The sequence below is a fragment of the Chroicocephalus ridibundus genome, chromosome 2 (genome assembly GCF_963924245.1).
Source record: "Chroicocephalus ridibundus chromosome 2, bChrRid1.1, whole genome shotgun sequence".
NCBI classification, from domain to species: Eukaryota; Metazoa; Chordata; class Aves; order Charadriiformes; family Laridae; genus Chroicocephalus; species Chroicocephalus ridibundus.
Genome location: NC_086285.1, coordinates 53,120,286 through 53,140,623, shown reverse-complemented (window position 1 = coordinate 53,140,623; position 20,338 = coordinate 53,120,286). Strand labels below are relative to the sequence as shown.

Genomic DNA, 20,338 nt, shown 5'->3' with positions numbered 1-20,338 from the left:
AGAGAGAGGCAAGAGGGCTGAAGGAGGAACTGCACTAACTGCTTGGTAGAAGGGGATTGCCACTGGTGTCTAGAAAACCAAACTCGGTTCTGCCAGTTATAGCACAACTTGTATGGTAATAACGCATAAAATTTATAAATGTTTTTGTAAGTGTATGGTTGCAATCAAGCCCATATTAAACATTTACAAATGAATACAATTTTTCTGATTGTAGTGGTTATTCCAGTAAAAGTGTAAATGTGGCCTTAGGTGTAGTCAAGTCTTAATTAGTTCCTGTAGTACAACTTTTCATGCAAATTTTGCAGTATTTGGCTTTTCTTGTATGTAGGAAGTAGTTCATAGTTTCTGTGAAGGGATGCTGATTTCTTTAAAGGGAGAAAAAGCAGCAAGATGTCTAGTAACAAGTTTTAGATGTCTGGTGGATTTTTTTATGTAGAAACTCTGAGAATCCATAAAAGCATATAACTTATTTAACACACGGGCTGTAAGCTGTAACTTAAACATTTCCAGTTAAATTGAATTAGCCAGAGTAGTTCCGACAGCATTTTAGTGATAGATTGCTTTGCCAACTTTTGCGAACTTGTCAGTGGTAAAAACTTCGAGCTTGTTGGTCTTAATTCCATAAATGTCAAGGTGTTCAGCATAGACAGACAGCACCTGAGGATCTGCAGCGGGCTTGCTGTGTTTGCTTTTCCTAATGAGGAAATTACCAGGTAGTTCTCTTTCCTCTTTGATGGATGTTGGGGTTTTAATTATATTTTTTTTTTCCCCTCCTGTTCCCATTTGTGACAGAAGATGGTCAGTTAGGCATGTAGAAGCACACAGGAATGTAGGTATGGTATATCTGTAGTAGACTCGAGGGGCTTACAAGCGTTTGATGAGTAAAGGCCAATAGCTGTAACGATCATTAAGATCAGGAAATTGATCCTAAAAGCAAAAAGAAATGAGTGAAATCTCTTTAAAATCTGGTTGGTAATAAAGATATGACCAATATTTTTTTTTTGTGCTTCTGCACAAATGCTGTGAAATCAATGTAGCTTTGAGCAAATCTGACCTGACTTGAAATAACAAATTTAATGCTGAAGAGTATCTTGTATCTGCTATCAGAGGCACTGTAGCTGAAAATGACCTTTATCTTTTTTCCTGTGCTGCAGACATTACTGTTGTCCGATCATTTTAAAGATCTTAATGTAACTCCTTATGGGCTGTTTATATTTAAATAAATAAATAATAATTTTTAAAAAAATCTATGCTTTGGGACGGGAAGAAGCCATACAGGTCACTTTATCTGATCTCCCTCACTCATGGTAACTAGCCCTTTTAATCATTGCAATGAAGTCCCCCCAAAAACAAACAAACCCAAAAAACCTCAACTATAGCATATACTTTTTGCTGAAATATCTTCAGTAGGCCTGGTACAAGGACCTCAGGAGTGGCTGGTTGAAATACTTCATTTTTAACGAAGCATTTTAACGAAGCATTTCAACTTCATCTTCGTTGAATACGCTTTAAATGACTCCTTTCAGAATCATAGCTAGGCATGTTTTAGGAAAAATTTTGACCCAGAAATATGCTAACTTTGTGTCCAGTCCTTCAGGATTGTTTTAAGCAGCAGAAAAGACACAGTTCATGGTCACGATGGGGAGAGGGGAAGCCCTTAAATCTAAGAAGATAAGAGTATGCTTCTCATTCTTTTTGCAGCAGGCTTGAAGCAGGAGGATGCTCCTTTTCCAGTAATCAGGAAGTTAGCTAGTAAAGAAGGATTTTTTTAATTTTATTTTTCAAATTACCTGCATAGTTGAGAGAAAAAGTACAGCATCCCAGTAGAGATTGCAGTGCTGCATCTCCAATTGATGGAGAGGAGAATATTGTGAAATGTAACTCGGGAGGTAAAATATCAGGTTATGTCGAATTACAAATAACTCTGTTGGTCATTTCAGTACCTGAATTATGTCTGGAGCAATTTAGGCCTATAATTCAAGTGAAGCATTATTAGAGATGACTGGGGAGAGGGGGGAAAAAAAAAAAAAAACAACACAAAACACCTTCATGGAAATTTGGAAGGAAAAATTATGTTTTTTGGAGGGGTGGTAGTGACAACCTTGATCTTTATTTTACAGTCTAGATGAGTTTAGATCAAACTGTAAAAAGCAGTTAACCTGAAAAGCATACTATAAAGAGGAAGTCTGTTGTGGTTGTTTATGGTGAGTTTATTTTTGGAAGGAGTATTCTTGGGAGAGCAGAGGGCTTATTGATGTACACTGTAACACAGGTCAGTGCAGCAGAGATCTTTGCTGAATTCCGAATCTTGCCTAAAACCATTTTCCACAGCTTTATGATTGATTTTGCTGTAGGACTATTTCACTCAGGCATAATTGGGTGCTGGGGTGTCTAGTACTGCTCTCTTGGTATGATGCTCTGTTTAGGACTCTTGTCCTTGCATTCTCTCTGACTACGATGCGTGGCTTAAGTGGCTCACTGTTGAGATGTTTTGTTCAGAAGCAGCACAGATAGGGGCTGCCTGCGTATAGGTATTGTTTTCAGACACAGATAGCAGCTTATTTTTCAATTTTATTCAAAATTCCTTGTACTTTTTGACAACTTGCCAGCTTTCTCTTCTCCCAGTTCCCCTCATCCTGACCCCAGGTTTTCTATTGATTCTGGTGTGTGCTTACGTGTTGGGTTACCTTCTGATGAGTATTGATGTTTGAGACACCTTATGGTGCAACATAACCAATGAATCTAGTGGCTTCTTCCTTTTCATTGCCTATCTTTTAGGCTGCTTCATTTAGGCCTTCATGTTTGTGAACTTGAGTTGGCTGTTGGCTTGCCTTTGCTTTTGAGAACTGAGTTCCCGATAACACTCTGGATATTCAAGTAAAAAACTTGCCATGTTTTTTTCATCATAACAAGTTTGAACAATAACTGACGTTATTGAAACTGTAAAAGTTCCCCCTCCTTTTTACAAGGATGTTGTACCACACAATGACCTATTTTAGCCATAGCATTTGGAAACAGCTCAGAAGAATCCAGACTTGCATCTTCCTTTTCAAAAATATTAGAATCAATGCAAATTCCTTGGCAGTTGCTGCCTTAACCATGACTCTGTTTTGTAGGTCTTTACCTCATCTGACTGTTTTTTTTTTTTTTTATATTGATACCAGTGGATTTCTTTGGCATGGCTCTTTTTCCACCAACCAATCTGATGTGGCAAACTGTCCTTCTCCAGTCCTCCTTTGATCATGTTAATGTTCGTAGATCTGTAAGGTGACCATCATAAAGTTACCACTGGAAAATTAACTAGAGCTGCTGTCTCCAAGATTGCTGGTTCCTTTGAGAGGTTTCCCATCGGAACATGGCAAGGACGACTAGCGTCACAGATGTTAATGGATAAAACACTGTACAGAAAACCACTTTTTTTAATGTGGCACTGAAGTCACTATTAGACTTGTTTATTTCAAGGTTTGTGTTTTTCTCATTTTTTTTTCTATCTCTTTAGTAATTGTATATCTTTAAAAAATGTAACATTTTAGTTAGTATTTTCCTTTCAGTATTGTGTGCTTGCCAGCTTTTTTTCCCAAACCAGGTTATGGTGACTTTTAGGAAAATGAGATGAGCGCTTTTTGTTGGGGCAAAAAAACAAAACAAAACAAAAAAAACCAACCCCCAAAACTTTAAGGGTTTATTTTGCTTAATGAAAAACAGAACAAAGTGAAGGGGAAAAAATTAAGCTGTGTGTTCCATATGTGGTCAGCCTCTTTTCAACTCATTTTTCTGTAGAGGTTATTTTTGGGGTGGGTGGTTTTCGTTGTTTTTTTTTTCTCTCTTTTTTTTTTTTTTTTTTTTTTAGTGAGTCGTCTTTTTTTACGGATTCTGGAATTCCCTTTTCACGCTGTTTCTTAATATAGTTAACAACCTTTTGAAGATGCTTGGATGGGAAAGTTTGGTTGATGTAGAGGGTGTTAGTTGTGTAATTAAGAGTACAGAAATGATTCATCATCATTTTTAAGTACTTGAAGAGACATACAGGCCTCAACTCAGTGACATTTATGAAGTGTCATTCTGGTTTAATTAGGAAAAACTGTGATCCAACAATAGCAGCTGTTCCTCTAGGCTGAAGTTCAGATTTTAACCTGGCCTAAGTCTGTGCTGTTGCTGGAAGAACTAATAGCACTTGGCCCAAATTGGATTAGTGTGCGAATCCAGCTGGATAGTTCTCTGGGAGCTGCAAGGAAGGTTAGTCTTCAGTCCGTTTGCAACATGGCAAAAGAAAAATCTTGTGTCAGCATAAAGAAGGGGTGGCACGGAGGCTGGTATTTTATTTTTTTTGGTAGCAGTACTGGTTGATATGACAGTGACTAGGCATTTGTTTCAGAAACTTGTCAAAATGAGCCTTGGTTGCATTGAAATAATGCTTGCTTTGGCTAAAAATATTCAGCATTGTAATTACAGACTATACTGAGGTGGTTGTAATGAAGGATCTACATTTACGTCTGAGATTATTTTTCCTTGAAGAATTTTAAGACTTCTATAGTTGGAAGAGCAGCTTATGCTGTGGATACCTTCATACTAAAAATATGCACTAGTCAGTTTTGTAGGATGTGATTGAAAAATAATCCTGGGTAAGTGTTTAAAAATTGTATTTTGTAGATCTATAAGTGTCTGAAATTTTTGAGAGCTCAGAGGAAGAGCACAACATATAGCACTGCTCAGCTAAGTCATGCATCAAATCAGCTGATGTTAATGGGTACATAACTACACTTTGGCAATATGGTTTTGAGTTAACACTTTTTTGAAACGCTGGTTGTTGCAGCTGCCCAGTGTGGTGTAGGATGAAGGCGAGTCTTTGTTCCTTGTTTTAAAAAGCACAACTGAAGGTTTTGTAAATGACGCATCGTTTAGCATACATACAGTCTTGGCTTTAAATCAGTTGTTTAGGATCTGTGTTTCAAATAAAACATTTGTGGGGTGTGGAAGTCTTATTTCTATGTATTTTCAAATGACTCCCAAAGTTTTTATTAAATGGGGAGCTTTCACATATCTTAAACTGTAAATAACTACATGTTAATCATATGTATTTTATTTGGACTTCCATGCATCACTGAAGCTTTTCTTATTTTTTTAAAGTCTCATTAGTAGAATTACTGTTTCAGTATGAACAAGTATATGATATACCACTTTCAACAACAAACTTGAATAAGAATCTGATGATTACTCAAGCAAATTCTTAAACATGGCACATGAGGAGTGGGAAGCTTTTTGCTGTGGGAGAGTAACATGACACTTTTTAAATGCAGATTTTTGAAGTTCAGATAAAACGAAAATCCATAGTGCTGCAAAGGTGGTATCCTCATATTCTACCTTACAGAATGTAGAAATTATTGGAATATTTCATGTGCTGATAGCCCTACAAAAGCAAGTAACTTTAAAATCCATGGTTGAAACTCAGATCCTTAGAGTAGCACGAATACTGAAACAGGAGACGAGGTGAGATTTTGTAATACTTAGTATTAAAAAAGGCTAATTTAAAGGTATGCCATCACACTGTAATGAAGGAGAAATTGCAAGATTTCTTAATTTTTTAGGTCTTGGAGGCACACGCTGCTGACAAAAATGTGGGATATTTATTTTTTATTTACTTAATTTATCAGGGAGTGGAGCAATAGGATCAGGGGTAAAGGTTTTAAACTGAAAGAGGGGAGATTTAGATTAGATAATAGGAAGAAATGCTTTACTGTGAGGGTGTGGTGAGACACTGGAAGAGGTTGCCCAGAGAAGTTGTGGATGCCCCATCCCTGGAAGTGTTCAGGGCCAGGCTGGATGGGGCTTTGAGCAACCTGGGCTAGTGGGAGGTGTCCCTGCCCATGGCAGGGAACTTGGAGCTAGATGATCTTTCAGGTCTGTTCCAGCTCTGACCATTCTATGATTCTGTGATTTGAGCAGCCTGGTCTAGTTGGAGGCGCATGGCGGGGGGGTTGGAACTAGATGATTTTTAACATCCCTTCTAATCTGAACTATTCTATGTTTCTATGAATATATACAGAATCGCTAATTTAGAGGAAACTGGCTAATGGCAAGTATTTATTAATCACTTTTCTGCCGCATTGGTGCCAGGCATCACAGAAACCAATAGCTGACCACTCAGCGATGTTGAGAGACTAGAGAGGATGTCAGATTTTCACTAATTTACTAAGTTAGTATTTTTCTTCTCATTGCATTTGACTGAATGATTTAAGAATTTATGTAAGAAAATACTTTAAGAATTATGTTTTGTATTTCTCGTGCCTAAACTCACTGTCTATCATCTTCACCTTCTGTAAAGGACAAGCCTGTGACTTACCCGATTCTGCATCCTTGGCTCTGGGTTGTGTCCTCCCTAGCTGGCAGGAATTCCAGAAGGAGTCCTGATCCACCTCCCGCGTCTGTCCTTCATGCTCATCCACTGCAAAACATAGCAAGCTCATTAAACAGGTCTTAAGATATCACCTATCAAACCTATCCATTTTCCTTTCAGCTTTGTAAATATATACTTCTCTTGTTGGCTATAAAAGCAGCTCAGTTTTCCTCTAAGTAATTATTAGAAAACTAAATAGTGGTGGCAGCAATGGCTTAGGGCTTAAGCAAACCAGTTTTCTCAACATATTAAAAAGCGTATAGTCTTGACAACACAAGCTTATTCCAACCTATCTCAGCCTTTGTTAGACATAAAACAGCCACTTTTATGACTACAGTGGAAGCTGTCTTATGGTAACAAAAACATGTAACCCACCCCTAAGTAACTGAGTTATCAAATTTGTGTATTTTGCCAAGGTTACATAGAAGTGGCAGCAGCATATCCAGCAGAGCTCATCTCTCGGATCCTTTTGCTTCTTGAATAACACTAGACCAAATACTAAAAAAGCAAAATTATCCTAACTTGCAAATGACGTTCCCCTAACTTTTCATTCCTTATTGCCCCAAAATAACATCACTGGTGTAAATTTGCAGAATCCTGTCAAGCTATCTATAACTTTTTTTTGCTGCTTGTGCCAGTTAAGTGTCTTGTCCTAACATAGTTTCCTTTGTGCTGCCTATAATAACAAGTGCTTCTAAAGACATTAAGAGGAGAAGGCATCAAGAGACAAGGTATAAGATGTTGAAAGAAATTTGGACTGGCACTAGGAATCTTCTAAATTCAGTCCTCTGACAGATTTTTATGGGCTGGTTTAATAGCCGAATGTCCTACCTGGCATATTTTGAGAGTGCTCAACACTTACTTCCAGTAGGTTTTACTGTGTTCATGCGTAAATTTTCAAGGGAAGAACTGATGCAGTATTGAGTAAGTCAATCTAGGTGCTTTTTGTACGGTTACGTAGAGACAATAGTTTCCATGTAAATAAAAATAATTTTCTCTTTTGTCCTTTTGAATATTTCTGGGATATTCATGCCTCAGATGTATATTGTTGGGTGGTTTGTTTGAGTAACATCCTGCCTAAAGTGTCTCACCTTTATCTCCTTTTGCTTGAGTTGATCTGTAATACTTCTTAAGTGAAATGTGAGTAATGCAAGCTATACTGTCTTTAAGGTGTTGAACCCTGTATCTGTGTCAAGTATTTTAGTCTTGCAGTTAATCCAACCGCACTTTTGTTATTTTCTCATCAGCATGTAGATAGCTGTGTGGGTTTTATTTCTGCTCAAGTAATGAAAGATCCTGCTGTGACTAATTAATCTGTGATCTGCTGATTAAAGTACCTTTCATTCTTCAGCCAGCAAATATTAGAAATTATGTTGTGGAAATGCTGTACAATTAGTCATCAATAGTGATGTATAGATTGTATAGATGACAATTTGCATGTTCCTATCATCTTTATCTCTATATATTTTTTTTAATTCATATAATTGGGGAATTTAATCGATTTATTTGTCATTGCGTATGTCCCCAGAGAGCAACTCCAGCTCAGCAGCTTTCTCTAGACAGATGATTCTTCTAGACCAAGGAGTGGTGGTCTCAGATGTATGCTTTCTTAGGCTTAAAAAGAGCACCCTCCTTTAGCATTTTCACAACTGTTGTTATTCCTCTTTCATTCATTTTGAAGTAATATGTTTTTTTTTTTTCTATTCTTGTGAAGGCTCTTTATTTTGGCTTTGTCAAAGCCTGTGAAAACTCAAGGTATATGCCGATTATGGGGTTTAACCGTAGAAGATTTGGTGTCCTGGAGCTCTGCAGCTTCTGTCATTTCTAGTTGAATCCCTTAACCCAGTTACTTCACAGATAGCTTTGTGCATTCAGATTTTCCATGTAGGTCAGTTTTGACAACCTCTTGTTGTTTGTAACGTCTCAGAAACTGCATTGCAGTACGACTACAGCTTGATCAGACATAGGAGTTTTCTTTTAACTAGTATAACTTTGGCAAGCCTGGGCTGCAGCTGCTAATTGTGTATCTATAGTTCCATGCAAGCTTGGATGCTGAAGCCCAGGTTGTCACATTTAAGCTGTTGGTACTAGATATGGGTAGACTATTGCTGTGGAGTGTTTTTTTTTCATCTGCAGTCATGCTGAAAAACTAAAAATGAAGAAACTTGTGATTTCAGTTCCTTGGTTTTACTAGACTAGAACTTTTTTTAAAAAACTGAAAACTTGCTTCCTTTGCCTCATGATTAATTAAAGAACATATCGTATTTTAAATGGCTACTTTGCAGACATGCTATTTCTCAGGAGGAAAGCCTATGTAAGTAATTAAAGCAAATGTGACTTTCTTCATGAAGTGCCACAAATTTTTTACTTGTGAATTGGTCGTGGTTGTTCTGTTGCGGAGAAGAAGTCTAGTTTTAAGTAAAAAATTTTTACATTTACCCTCCTCTCTTTTTGCAAACCTGTAGATTTGACTTACCTCCTCTGTCTGGTGCCTTTTTTCCCTTCATTTTCTCATCCTCAAGCCCCTACTGCTCTGGTTTGCTGGATCGCTTTTTGCCTCACTGTGCTGCCTTATGAATTCTAGTGCAAGTGGTGGGCTGGGAGTAGGGGACCATTTCTTTTGGCAGCAGCCATTATCTCACCTGTGAAGTTAAGCCATTTTTTCATGGCCATTTATTCTGTCAGTTGTAGAAAGCTGGAACCTGCTTTTCCTTTGAGGGGAAATAATAGTACTTGAAAAATGCCATCTAGAATCTATTACAATATTCTTCTGAAGTACTTCTCTTCCCTGCTTTTAATGGCTCTTCTGAATTATTTAAACGGCATCTGTGACAAGAACCATATGCCAAGAATCTGTCTTCCGTTATTGCACTTAAAATTTAAATTTTGCTCTAAGAAAACTGATTAAGTTGTGTTATTGTATACTGAATGCTGAAATTCTGTTGCTGTTGATGCAGTTGCTGATAGACAAAAGTGAATTTATCACTGGTAGACTTCCCTGTTATTCTGTCTTGCTAGGATCAGCTTTGTGGTTCTAACAGGTGTTACTTCCATAATTTATGCTCCAAATTCAGGTTGTGAATTGGTGGAGCTTTGGCTTTCTTTCCTTTATAAATGTCTGTAAAATACAAAGTTGAACTTTTTGCAAGATTTTGCATGACACTGTCCTGTGTGGAACTTGTAGATACATGTGAGCAGCGGAGTAGCACCGTGCTGCTCCCACCCCTCCTCCTGTTGGGTTTCATTTGGATGTACTTGTATGTTTATCGAAATGGTGGTTCGTATTTTGTAGAGTGCTGAAGACAGGAACTAGCCTTTACGAAAGCTTCTAAAATCAGACTTAAAATTAAAAGCATCTTGTAGTCTCCATTTTTGTGGTCATCTATAATGACATGGCAGAGCATCATTCCCCCTCAGCAAGAGGACGGTTCCGTCATACCATTTGGTGTATTTCAGGCTCTTTGATTATTCATGGAGCTTCCCTTCTGTATAAAAGCAAAAAACTGTGTCTGACGGTGCCATCAAAGCCATTGCACATTTGCATAAAGCTGCAGGTGCTGTCGTGCACATAAACTGTGAATTGTACAAGGATGAAAGAAGATGAAATGCAGTATTTTTTATGTCTTCTGACAAGCTTTCTACCCCTCTCTGAGTCACCAGCATCAAACTGATGGGATTATATTTTAAGCAAAAACTGTCACAATAATTACAATTCATACAATTGAAAAAATTACATGAAGAAACTGGCTCATCTGCTAAAAATAAAGTATGCTTTGATGTAAACATACTGTATATGTAAGTTGTGGAGAAGTACAACATTTTTTCTGTTGCATTTGATCCCTTTATAATAACTCTCGGGGCTATCTAATGCACTAAAAATCTGTTCCCTCACATTCTAGAAGAAACCTATTGTTGGATATCTTCATTCTGATAAAGCAGTAAAGCATCTGCAGCTTGTGTTTGGCTGTTTATATCAAGTAACTCTAAATACAGACTTCTATTTAGAATGCAGCGTAAGCTTTGAAAAAAAATTGTGCAGTTTGTAGAAAACTCATTTACCCTGGGACATTTGGTGTTGGTGGCTTGTCTCTAATAAGCTACAAGCCCTACTAGGATGAGTTACCGTCTCTCACCCACCAGAGCTGTTAGCAGTTAAAGCACCTTCTGAATCTGCATTTCCTACCATTCTTATTGAATGGATACAGTGACGGAGACTGGGTCGTCTTCTTGGTGACAATACATGAAGCATAGTTCTTCGAGCGATTTAACTGAAGCCTCAGTTTACAATGCTGTGATCACCAAAAGTGTTTTCCTTGCAGATGGGTGGCTCCTAGGCAGTCTTGTAGTCCACCTGGAGCTTGGGAAAGCAACTTGAAATTCCTAAGTACAGATGGCACATGTGGTCACTTTCCCAGTGGTGCAGTTAACTGTCACAGGGCATGAGCATGAAAGACTGTTTGACTGATAGATAGCCAAGTAATTGTTAGTGAAGAATAGAAAAACTTCTGGTGATTTCTGCAAGAGTAATTTCTTTCTTACTTAATGAAAAGGTAGGAAAATAAGACATGCAGAGAGCACACTGAGAATGTTCTGTATTGGCTAGTGATCTTGATCACTTGATGTATTTCCTGAACTCTCACATGGAATCATAAATCTAAGAATGCAAGTCATGCCTTTAAATTCAGGGTGTTGATTTTTAGAAAACAAGATCCTAAAAATACTAGGAGATCACAGCAGAAAACTGGTCCTGGTTTTTCAGAGTGATATGGTAGGTAGAAGATGTAGTGTGGTATGTTATCAGGGGATGCAATATGAGAAAACAGCAGTCTCCAACAGGAGTTAGATATAAAGCTGGAAGCTGGGTTGGACTGGGCTGCTTGTCCATTTCTTGTAGGTATTTGACTAAGAATGGCGGAGGCTGAAAAGTTGGAGGAGGTTGGAAATATGCCACGTTCTCAACATGCCACAACAATGAACGGTGAAAAAAATCATCATCGTTAAGATTTAAGGATAACAATTCATTTCTATTATCATAGGGAGGAGATTCTTGCAGTTTAAGTTTCTTTGTAGTAATAAAGTCAATGAAAGATCTGATGGATAGGAGTTGAACTAGAAAAAAACACGTATTGAACACTTGCAATTTAGCTGTGGGTAGATTCTATAACAGGTTATCACAGATTAGGATTTCTGGTTCATTTACAGCGTGTGATTTGGAAATGAAGGTGAAAGATTTATCTAGTTCAGTTGAGAGCCACCCGAGTTACTTATTTTGTCTCTTCAGCATTGCTTCCCCCCCATTCCCATAGATTGCACTTAATTGTTCCGTTTTTTTAATTGTTAATTCTCCGTACTTATGTGCTTTAATATTATTCTGGAGACTATAAACCAAGCTTTGCAAATCATTTCGGTGTTTGCTGGTGGTGTCACTGACACACACCCCTACCCCGAAATGTGTCTGAGATATAAAAGAAAAACCTGTGAATGTATTGGGGTAGGCTTTTTTGTCTCCCTTCTCATGTTACAGATAGTCTCATGTGTGTAGAGAAAAAGGGAAGTACCGGATCAGTGTTTTGTTCACAGAAGAAGGAATTTTGCTATCCAAGGTTGATTTTTAAATTGCATGTCATGGGCCATCTACATGAAGAGGCTAATTGTTGACAGGTCATTGTTAACCCAAGTGTATAAGAAAAGCTCCAAGATTTGTACAGGCATTTAGATAGACTTGAGAAGAGTTGGAATTCTTCCTAGCCCTGTAAAGGGCTGACAAAAGATTCTGTCCTTTGCAAGATTGACAGGAGTATGTTAGTAATAGTATGTGCTTATTTTTAGCAAAAAGAGTGGCCACCTCCATGTATTTGAATGAAAAATAACTTCAGAAAAACGTTGAATTTTTTAAATACTAATTTGTTGATAAACAGGAGACACAAAACAATGAAGAAAAAGAACTGTGTATTTGTTCAGAAGAACTTGGGAGTATATATGAAACATTTAGTAGGAGGGTGAGGGCAAGGTAAAAGCAGTAGCTGGATACCAAAAATAATTAAACTCTTGGATTCAGGATTACCCTGCAATGTCAAAGTATTTTTTTTCTTTCTTTTTGAAACAAAACATTTCATGCTGAAAACAAAGACATAGGGTATTTCTAAAAATCACTTGCTCTAAATTAGGCAGCTAGATCAAACTGCATCATGACGCATTGAGTGATTGAACGTTATTACTGCTGAAATGATTCTATTACATTGTGTCCTTACGCCACTTTGTATAATGGTGAAAGGGCAAAATCTCATCAGAAATGCTTACTGAGAACGGAAAGATGCATTTTATTTGGGATGCACTTTTTTGCATTTTTTCCCCATATTAAGGCAAAGTAAATTCCACTTGTTTTCCCTGTTCCTTGGTGTTTTGTTTGTTGTATTCATAGCCCATTGCATCCTTGGAAGCCGCATTCCCAGCCTTTCCAGTAGGGAATCCTTTCAAGTGAATTTGGGTTGAGCAAGGTTCTAGATAGGGAAGAACAGAAGGTTTTGTTTGTAGATTTATTTTTTTCCTTAACATATTTCTAGCTAAGATCAGAATATTTTAATGTGTCCAAAAAGGCTGCTAGAATTGTTCGAATACATTTGGTTTCTCTAATTCTGCTTCCTCTGTAACCAGCAGAGAAATTCCTGTTTGATTACAGTGGAAGCAGCATGACTCCCCATAGTACAATATTCAGTGTTGCAGTTATGGTTTTTTACCTACAGTTTCAGTATAATTGTTTTATTTGATACTACAGCCTTTTACTATGATTGTAAGTGTTGACTGTTATGTGTTCTAAAGCGCAACTGCAACCAGGGTTGGTGTAGTAATGCAAACACATGTAATACTGCTAGCAGTTAAGCAGTTTAAACTGTTATAATCAGCACTGGCTGATTAAAGTTAGCATGGGTATGGGTATCAAGGATGATGGACGCCTGTGGGAACAAGGTGGTGCATAAATACCTTTTTCACTAAAATAAATTGTCTTCACTAATTCCAGCTCAAAACTGCCTTCCCATCCTTGCTACTGTAAGCAAGCGGGGGGCAGGGGAACAAACCTGAAATCTATCAGGGCATAATGCTTCAGCAGTTCAGGAACTACTTGGTATGGAGTGCCACAGCTGCAGGAACCATCTAGGGCAAGCTGCTGGTTTTCCATCACATTCTTTCAAACCTGAAAATCTTATTTCCATATGTTCAATTTCAATGGCAACTTGACAAGCGCTGTGATTTTTCAGGAGAAGTGGTTGTTCTGAGCATTTTCCACTTCAAATTCTGTAGCATGGTAAGACAAGCAATAGCCCTAATAGAAGGGAGAAGAAAGGGCAGCCCTTTTTGTATATTGAAATAGGATCTGATACACAATTTTTTTCAATAGTGCAGTGGAGAGCCTTTTGCAAGATAATGGTCAACTAAAAAAGCGATGTATGCTGAAAGGATATGAGTTGTACATTGTGAAATCAGAGCCCTCCTCTTGAGAGGTTCAGTAGGGTGGATGAAAAACTCGGCAATTTAACTGGAATGATATGTGCGTCTTGAGCAGAGTTGTGAGATGGAGAAGTTTAAGCTTCAAACTGGCTGAAGCTGTGAGTTTGGAAAGCTGTGCTTTCAGAAGCTTCTTTCTATTGCAGGCTGGGTAGGGAAGTCTTTCAGCTGCAGCTGACCCTGCCCTAAAGATTTTGTGGTGCAGAGTAGAAGACGTGCATCCCTTACAACCAGACACTTTTAGGCACTGTATTTACCACGTAGTTCTGAAATGTCTATTGCATCTGAACACAGAAAAAGGCAAAATTTGCAGTGGTAGTAATGAAATGCTTGTCAGCAAACCTGTCTCTTCTTGCTTGCATATAGCTGTTGTGTTGAGGTTAGTTGTTCTCAGCACTGCTGTCTTGAGGTTATGACATGAGCATCTCCTTGGTTCCTTGGCTGATGCAGCCCATCTTCCTGGCCGTAGCCAGAGCCTGCCTGCAGCATGGCTTAGCTCATCTGTCGCACAGGATGGGGTTTGAAGAACAAGCACTGCTAATAAGGTAGGGAGCCAGCCAGCCTGCAGGAGCTCTGGTTGCAGCATTTCATCAGCTGCTAATCCGTTTACAGTACAGCTAATCAGATTGCTGTGTTCGGTGCTTCAGAGACTTTGAGCTACACTGTTGTAATCGAGATGGCTGATGTGTATAAGCTAGCTTGTGTATGAAACCGAGATGGCTATTACAGCGGAGACAAGGTCTTGTCTGCTGAGGTCCATAACTACTTTCTGTTTTGTAACTTTCGATTATTTGCATTAACCCAGGACATGTATCTTAAGACAAATTGTGAAGCTTTCTGAGTTTTGTCTTTAAATCAACCAGTATTTGGGGATGGGGAGGTTTGGCAGGTTAGGTTTTTTCTTTTCAAAGTGTGCAGGCAGTGCAGCTCTTTCTTCCCCCTCGGTGAAAGTATGTTACCAGTACTTTGCACTCAAATTTGTTAGTTTAAGAGCAAATTTCTGTGTGACTGTTTCCGTTTAGGTCAACATGCTAACAGCACTGCATACAAAAACTTAAACAGAAAGTGTCACTTTTGTATACTTTTTTCATTAGTTCTTATGCCAGTGTGAATTCTTGTGTTGAAGTTGTTTCTTTAGAATAGAAAACTAAGCCAGAGACTTGACTTTTTAAATACCATGGTAAGTAGTTCACCTCAAGTTCTTGCTCCTGTCTCTGTAGAGCTGTAAATGTGGGATGATTTTTGCTGTAGGAATTTTAACTGTATTTGCTTTGGTTTGTCATGGTAGTAGTGTCTCCAGATTCTTTAGCAAGGCTGACTCACTGTTGCTCATGAACAGATTACCAAAAAGCAAACAAACAAAATGCAATCCCCCTTCCCCGCCCCAACAACAACAAAATTCCCAGGCAAACCACATAGTTCTGGAACTTCATTTTAGCTTTTTGTAGCTTTAGAAGTTAGACCAAAACAATCTTAATCTTTTTTTGTTTGTTCCCCACCCCCCCACCCCCCGACAATAAGATCCTCAAATAATACTTGAAGTACAGGAGATTACTTAGTCTGCATTGGTGCCGTGATAGGAAGGAGTACCAGGAAGGTAGCTTGTTTATAAACTTTAATGTGAGGCAATATCATCTCTGTGTGTTGTAATGGGAGCGATGGAGAAGTGCTAAATGCATGCGTTCAGTACTTAATGTGATCAGAAACATGAATGTCCAAAGAATCCAGCAGTGCCAGTTGGATTTGTAAGGTTTCCCTTGAAATTAGAAAAGGTGATAGATTCTTAAAGCCTTACAGTGGAGCGCATGTCTTCAGGTAGTATGTTTCAAGAGTATTTGAAATGTAGATGTAAATGTTTATACTCAGTATGATACTCCTGGTTTTACTGAAACTGTTTTGTTTTCTTCTAGGTGAATCTGGACTGGGAAAATCAACATTAATCAACTCATTATTCTTAACAGAATTGTATTCCCCAGAGTATCCAGGTCCTTCACACAGAATTAAAAAGACTGTACAGGTATGTCTGGGTGAAAAACCTGCAACTTGAACTATGTAACTTGCAATTTAGGAACATAAGGGGATACAGTTGTTACATAAGCACCTACATTTCAAAGAAGTTTAGCCAGGATGTGAACCATTAAGAAATATTCAGTGTGTCTTTCAGTATACCTTAGCTATGCAAAACTTCCATGTTATGAAGCTTGTAGCCTGTTGAAGTGTGAGAGCCCTGGTGTGAAGTACCTTGTGTGCAGTCCTGTTCAGAAATGGAATGTTTTATTATCAATTAAAATATTGAGTATATCTGTAGAAATATGTAATGTGCACTAAACCCTGTATGACAGGCTGTTAAAAAAATGTGTATTAAAGGATTTGACATAAATGCAAGGACCTAGTGTGTACAAGTATCCAACAATCATCTTCAACTTGCATACTTTATGGTACCTTTTTTTTTTACCCCCTTATTGTAAGTTGTAATTCTGAAACATATCTGGGACTAGGGTGAACCTGGCAGACTAAACCCTGTACTTACATAGGCAAAAAAGGTGTTCCTGCAAGCGCAAGAAACAAAATATTTCGTCAGACTGAAAAGCTGAACTTTTTAATAACCTATAAAAAGGTTATTAAAAAACCAAACAGAACCCTAACACAAATAATTAAATAATGTTGTGGGTAGTCTAAGAAATCATTATGTTTCAGTGGGGTATTTTCTGCCTCTGCGGCTGTGCAGCCGAATAAGGGTGCATGAGTTCCATTCATCTCTCTTGATGCTTGTCAGACACTTGCTGGTGAAGATAGATTGTGATAATCTAACTTGGTACAGATGAGGACCAAGTGTGCTCACCATTGTTACTGTTGTCCAGCAGAGCTCCTCCAGCTGCAAAATACGACAGTCTTAGACCACCTCAGCTGTGGCAGAAGTGACTGAAATTACAGGGTTGTCATAAAGTGATTAAACCTTCCTAAAGTGATACCCTCCTAGCATTGAGTTAGGAGGGTATGCAAGGTGCTAAACAGAAGCTGCAAAATTGAACGGGTTTTTTTGTTCAATGGAATTGAATAACTGTTCCGGTGCTATGACCCACTGACCTTACTGTTTTGTGGGTTTTTTGGTTTGTTGTGGTTTTTTTTGGTTTTTTTTTTTTTTTGAGGTTTTGGGTAAGACTTTTTTTAATCCAATCTCAGAACACTGAATAATGACTGGAGGGCCAGGACTAAGTTAGTTATGCTAATACTAAAAAGGTTAAATGGCATTGATGTTGAGCTAACTGACAAGCAAAGTCTTGAATACTAATACCAAATACATTTGTTACATAATATCAATTTTTTTAATTTGGAAGACATCTTTTGAACATCCTGAGTTTGATTAACAATATTTTATTTTTTTTCTAAACTTTGATCATGTCTATTAGGCTATGTTATCGGTTTAATGTAAAACCATAGTGACTTTGAGAAAATGGACTTAAAAGCTTGTTAGCAGGGGCATTAGACCATTATTTGAATTAGAAGGGTTGAATTTATGTACCTGTTTCAAATAGATGTTAAGTGGGATGGAAAAGATATGCAAATAATTAAGCTCTGGTACAATATACTTATTAATGAAATAACAAGTGAGTGTTGGAAAAGCAAGTAGAAGGGTGACTACTTTTTTATTGGAAAAGAGGCGTAATGTGACTCCATTACTGCTGGTTACTCATTGGTTTAGCAGAAACTGAACCAATTCAGGTTATGTTTATTGAATTACAGTTTAAAGAACTTAACAGTGCATTGAATTTCTTGTTGTTGGAAGATTTTTTTATTTTTTTTTTAAATTGAGGAAAATCATAGGAAGGATTTACATACAAACTAACCAAAAAAAATAACACGACATCTTTCCGATAACTCAGTCCCACCCTGGCTGAAGGTGGACCAGTGTAAGAAAAATTAAGCTAAAACTCTGTGTGTGGAACTTCTGGAATCTGAGTTAAGTATTTTCATCTGTCAGGTGCCGAGATCAGATGATCTGTTCATCCTGACCTTTTGAGTTCTTCAGAAATGTTTTGATTTTTATTAACTTACTGATTGAAGAAGAAAACCCATACTTCTCAGGAAGCTTCACTTAAATTTTTTTTTTTGGTTTTTATTTTTTTTTTTTTAGACATGTAAAGCTATGGGGGGGAGGGAGGGGAGGGGCTTGAGCAGAGCCTGGCTGGAAAGCCATTGCCTTTTTTCCTACTTCCACTGTGTGGGCTAAAGCCTGAGGGTGGCCTAGAGCTAACCAAAACTATTTTCATTAGTGAATTGGGGTCTATCATGACTTAACAAATAATATGATTGGAATAAAATATATTAAAAGACCACCTTCCCCCATAGAAACTATTGCTTACTTTATCTAATGAGAAATTTTTTTGTTTAAGTATGCTCGTAGTGCGGCACTGCTTTGCTTTCAATTACTTGTTGTGATGAATGAAGAATCAGTAAGCATAACATTTTAAAAAGGAAACTGAAACTGGCATATTTCAGTGTCAATGGCTAAGTGAGGATAAAATTATTTCCCTCTACAACCTTGAAAATTATGTGTGCTAGCAACTGTGTGTATGATGTGGAGGCGATTCCATTCAAATATTAAAGAATTAAGTGGGAACTGTTATTTGGATCCGTGGGATTTGTACTTTTTGCCAGTGTAAACCTTTCTAAGTTGAGGGTGTCAAGAGTTTTGTAGGGCAGAGATGGGACAGACCACCAGAGCATCCTAAAATCTTGGTGGTAATAACAGTCTGCTCTTATATGGTGGGAATAACTTAACTGATCATGAATCATGTAAGACAGTCTCACATAGATACATACAAACCGTGGTTTTGGCTTGAAAACAATTGCAGTTTGAAGTTGTTTTGTGAGGCAGGTCCTTTGTATTAATTTAAAGGAAAACATAGAAAACCAGTTAATAGTAAGTCACTTGATGTCAGATGAATTCAAAGGAAACTTCTTCAAATTTGATGGGATATGAAATATGTTTTCTGTGATCATTATTTGACAGTCTTAAATGGCATATGGTAAAGGCTCGTTTAATTCATTAAAAGTAGTCAAGCTGTAACAAGCATCAAGTCACGAATGCTGTGTAGGAACTGCCAAGGAGACCCGAGTGACCCAGTTGACTGGAGTGCATGGGAAAATGGCTGTTTGGAGGAGACTTTTAATAAAAAGTTCTAAATTCCGAAACTTGAACTAATGTTTTCCATGAATCCCTTGGGAATACTTGTAAATCAGATGATAGGATGCAGTTGGATGCTTAACTATGAATGACACTAGTTTACAGTGATTTTCTGGATCTTTTCCAGATGTTGCTGCTTTCTGTGCCTTTGACCATGTATGGACACATCCAATTTGGTTAGAAAAATGCAGCTTTACAGAGGCTTTATGTCAGGTCCTTCACATACTGCCTCTTACCAGCAGTCTCTGCTGCTTACAATACGTGGTGGATATGGTCTGATTGTCCCCAACACGAGCAGAGGACATCTAATTTGATCAACTAATGTTTCTTGTTCTGTAAGGTTTTGAAAACCCTGCTCTGATAGCAAGATACCTACATGAAATTATAAAAAGTAAGAATAAATTTAAATCCTCACCACCCAGTAAGGTATTAGCACAGTCTGTAGAGATTCAGTTATTGCAGGCCGTTTGTCAGAAGGTGACTTCACAAATTCAGCCACGCTGACATTTTATAAGCATACAGAATCGGGGAAAATGTTTGGTGTGGCATTTCTGAGGATCTTGTGACCTTCCTTTTCCTTTGTTATAAACACACGTTCAAGATAATGTTTTATTAATTGCTTCTTTTGTAAAAGCACTCCACTGTGAGCATTTAATAATTTAACGGTTCTTGCTGGGAACTCTTGTGCTGGAGAATAAAGCTGATACCTTGTAGCACTTGGCAAGAGTACAGCTCTTAACATTATCATCTCTAGTATTCTGAAAGTGTTAGGGGTTTCTTCTACTTGCAGAGAGCTTGGTTATAGGAGCACTCTGTGGATACTATGTGCAAGATGGCAAAAAGAATGCGAGGAATCAGAAGTTAATCTCCTGTGTGCTAAAGCTTGTGAGTAGTAAACTCTTGGCTGAGTTGACTGTGTGGCTGGGGATTACTCTCTTGAGAGTTCTGGCATGGATTGTGTGCAATAAAATTTCTCCATAGAACTCTTGAGGAGGGAAAGATACATGCACCACAATTAAAACATAAGTTTTTAAACCACTGCATGTATTCCTCATGGTTCTCATGGCTTTGGACTGGACACTTTTGGAAGGATAGGAGCTGTGCAGTTAATGAAAGGGTAATTTGGTGGTGTCTTAGGCTGGGCTGGGGTTTTTTATTTCTGTAATTTAAACCTTCCTAACCTTGCAATAAGGCCTGCTCAAGTAGGAGATGGATCTGGGGGTGTGTGAAGTCCGCTCCAACCTGAGTTCTTC

General features: G+C 37.9%; 1 protein-coding gene across 1 annotated transcript in view; it reads left to right on the top strand.

The window, feature by feature from the left end:
* The window catches only part of SEPTIN7 (septin 7), a 65,541-nt gene that overhangs the window by 21,675 nt on the left and 23,528 nt on the right, over nucleotides 1-20,338 (top strand). Inside the window, exon 3 of the mRNA XM_063325502.1 lies at nucleotides 15,808-15,914. Coding sequence (XP_063181572.1) covers nucleotides 15,808-15,914 — 107 coding nt within the window. The remainder of the gene's footprint in view (nucleotides 1-15,807; nucleotides 15,915-20,338) is intronic.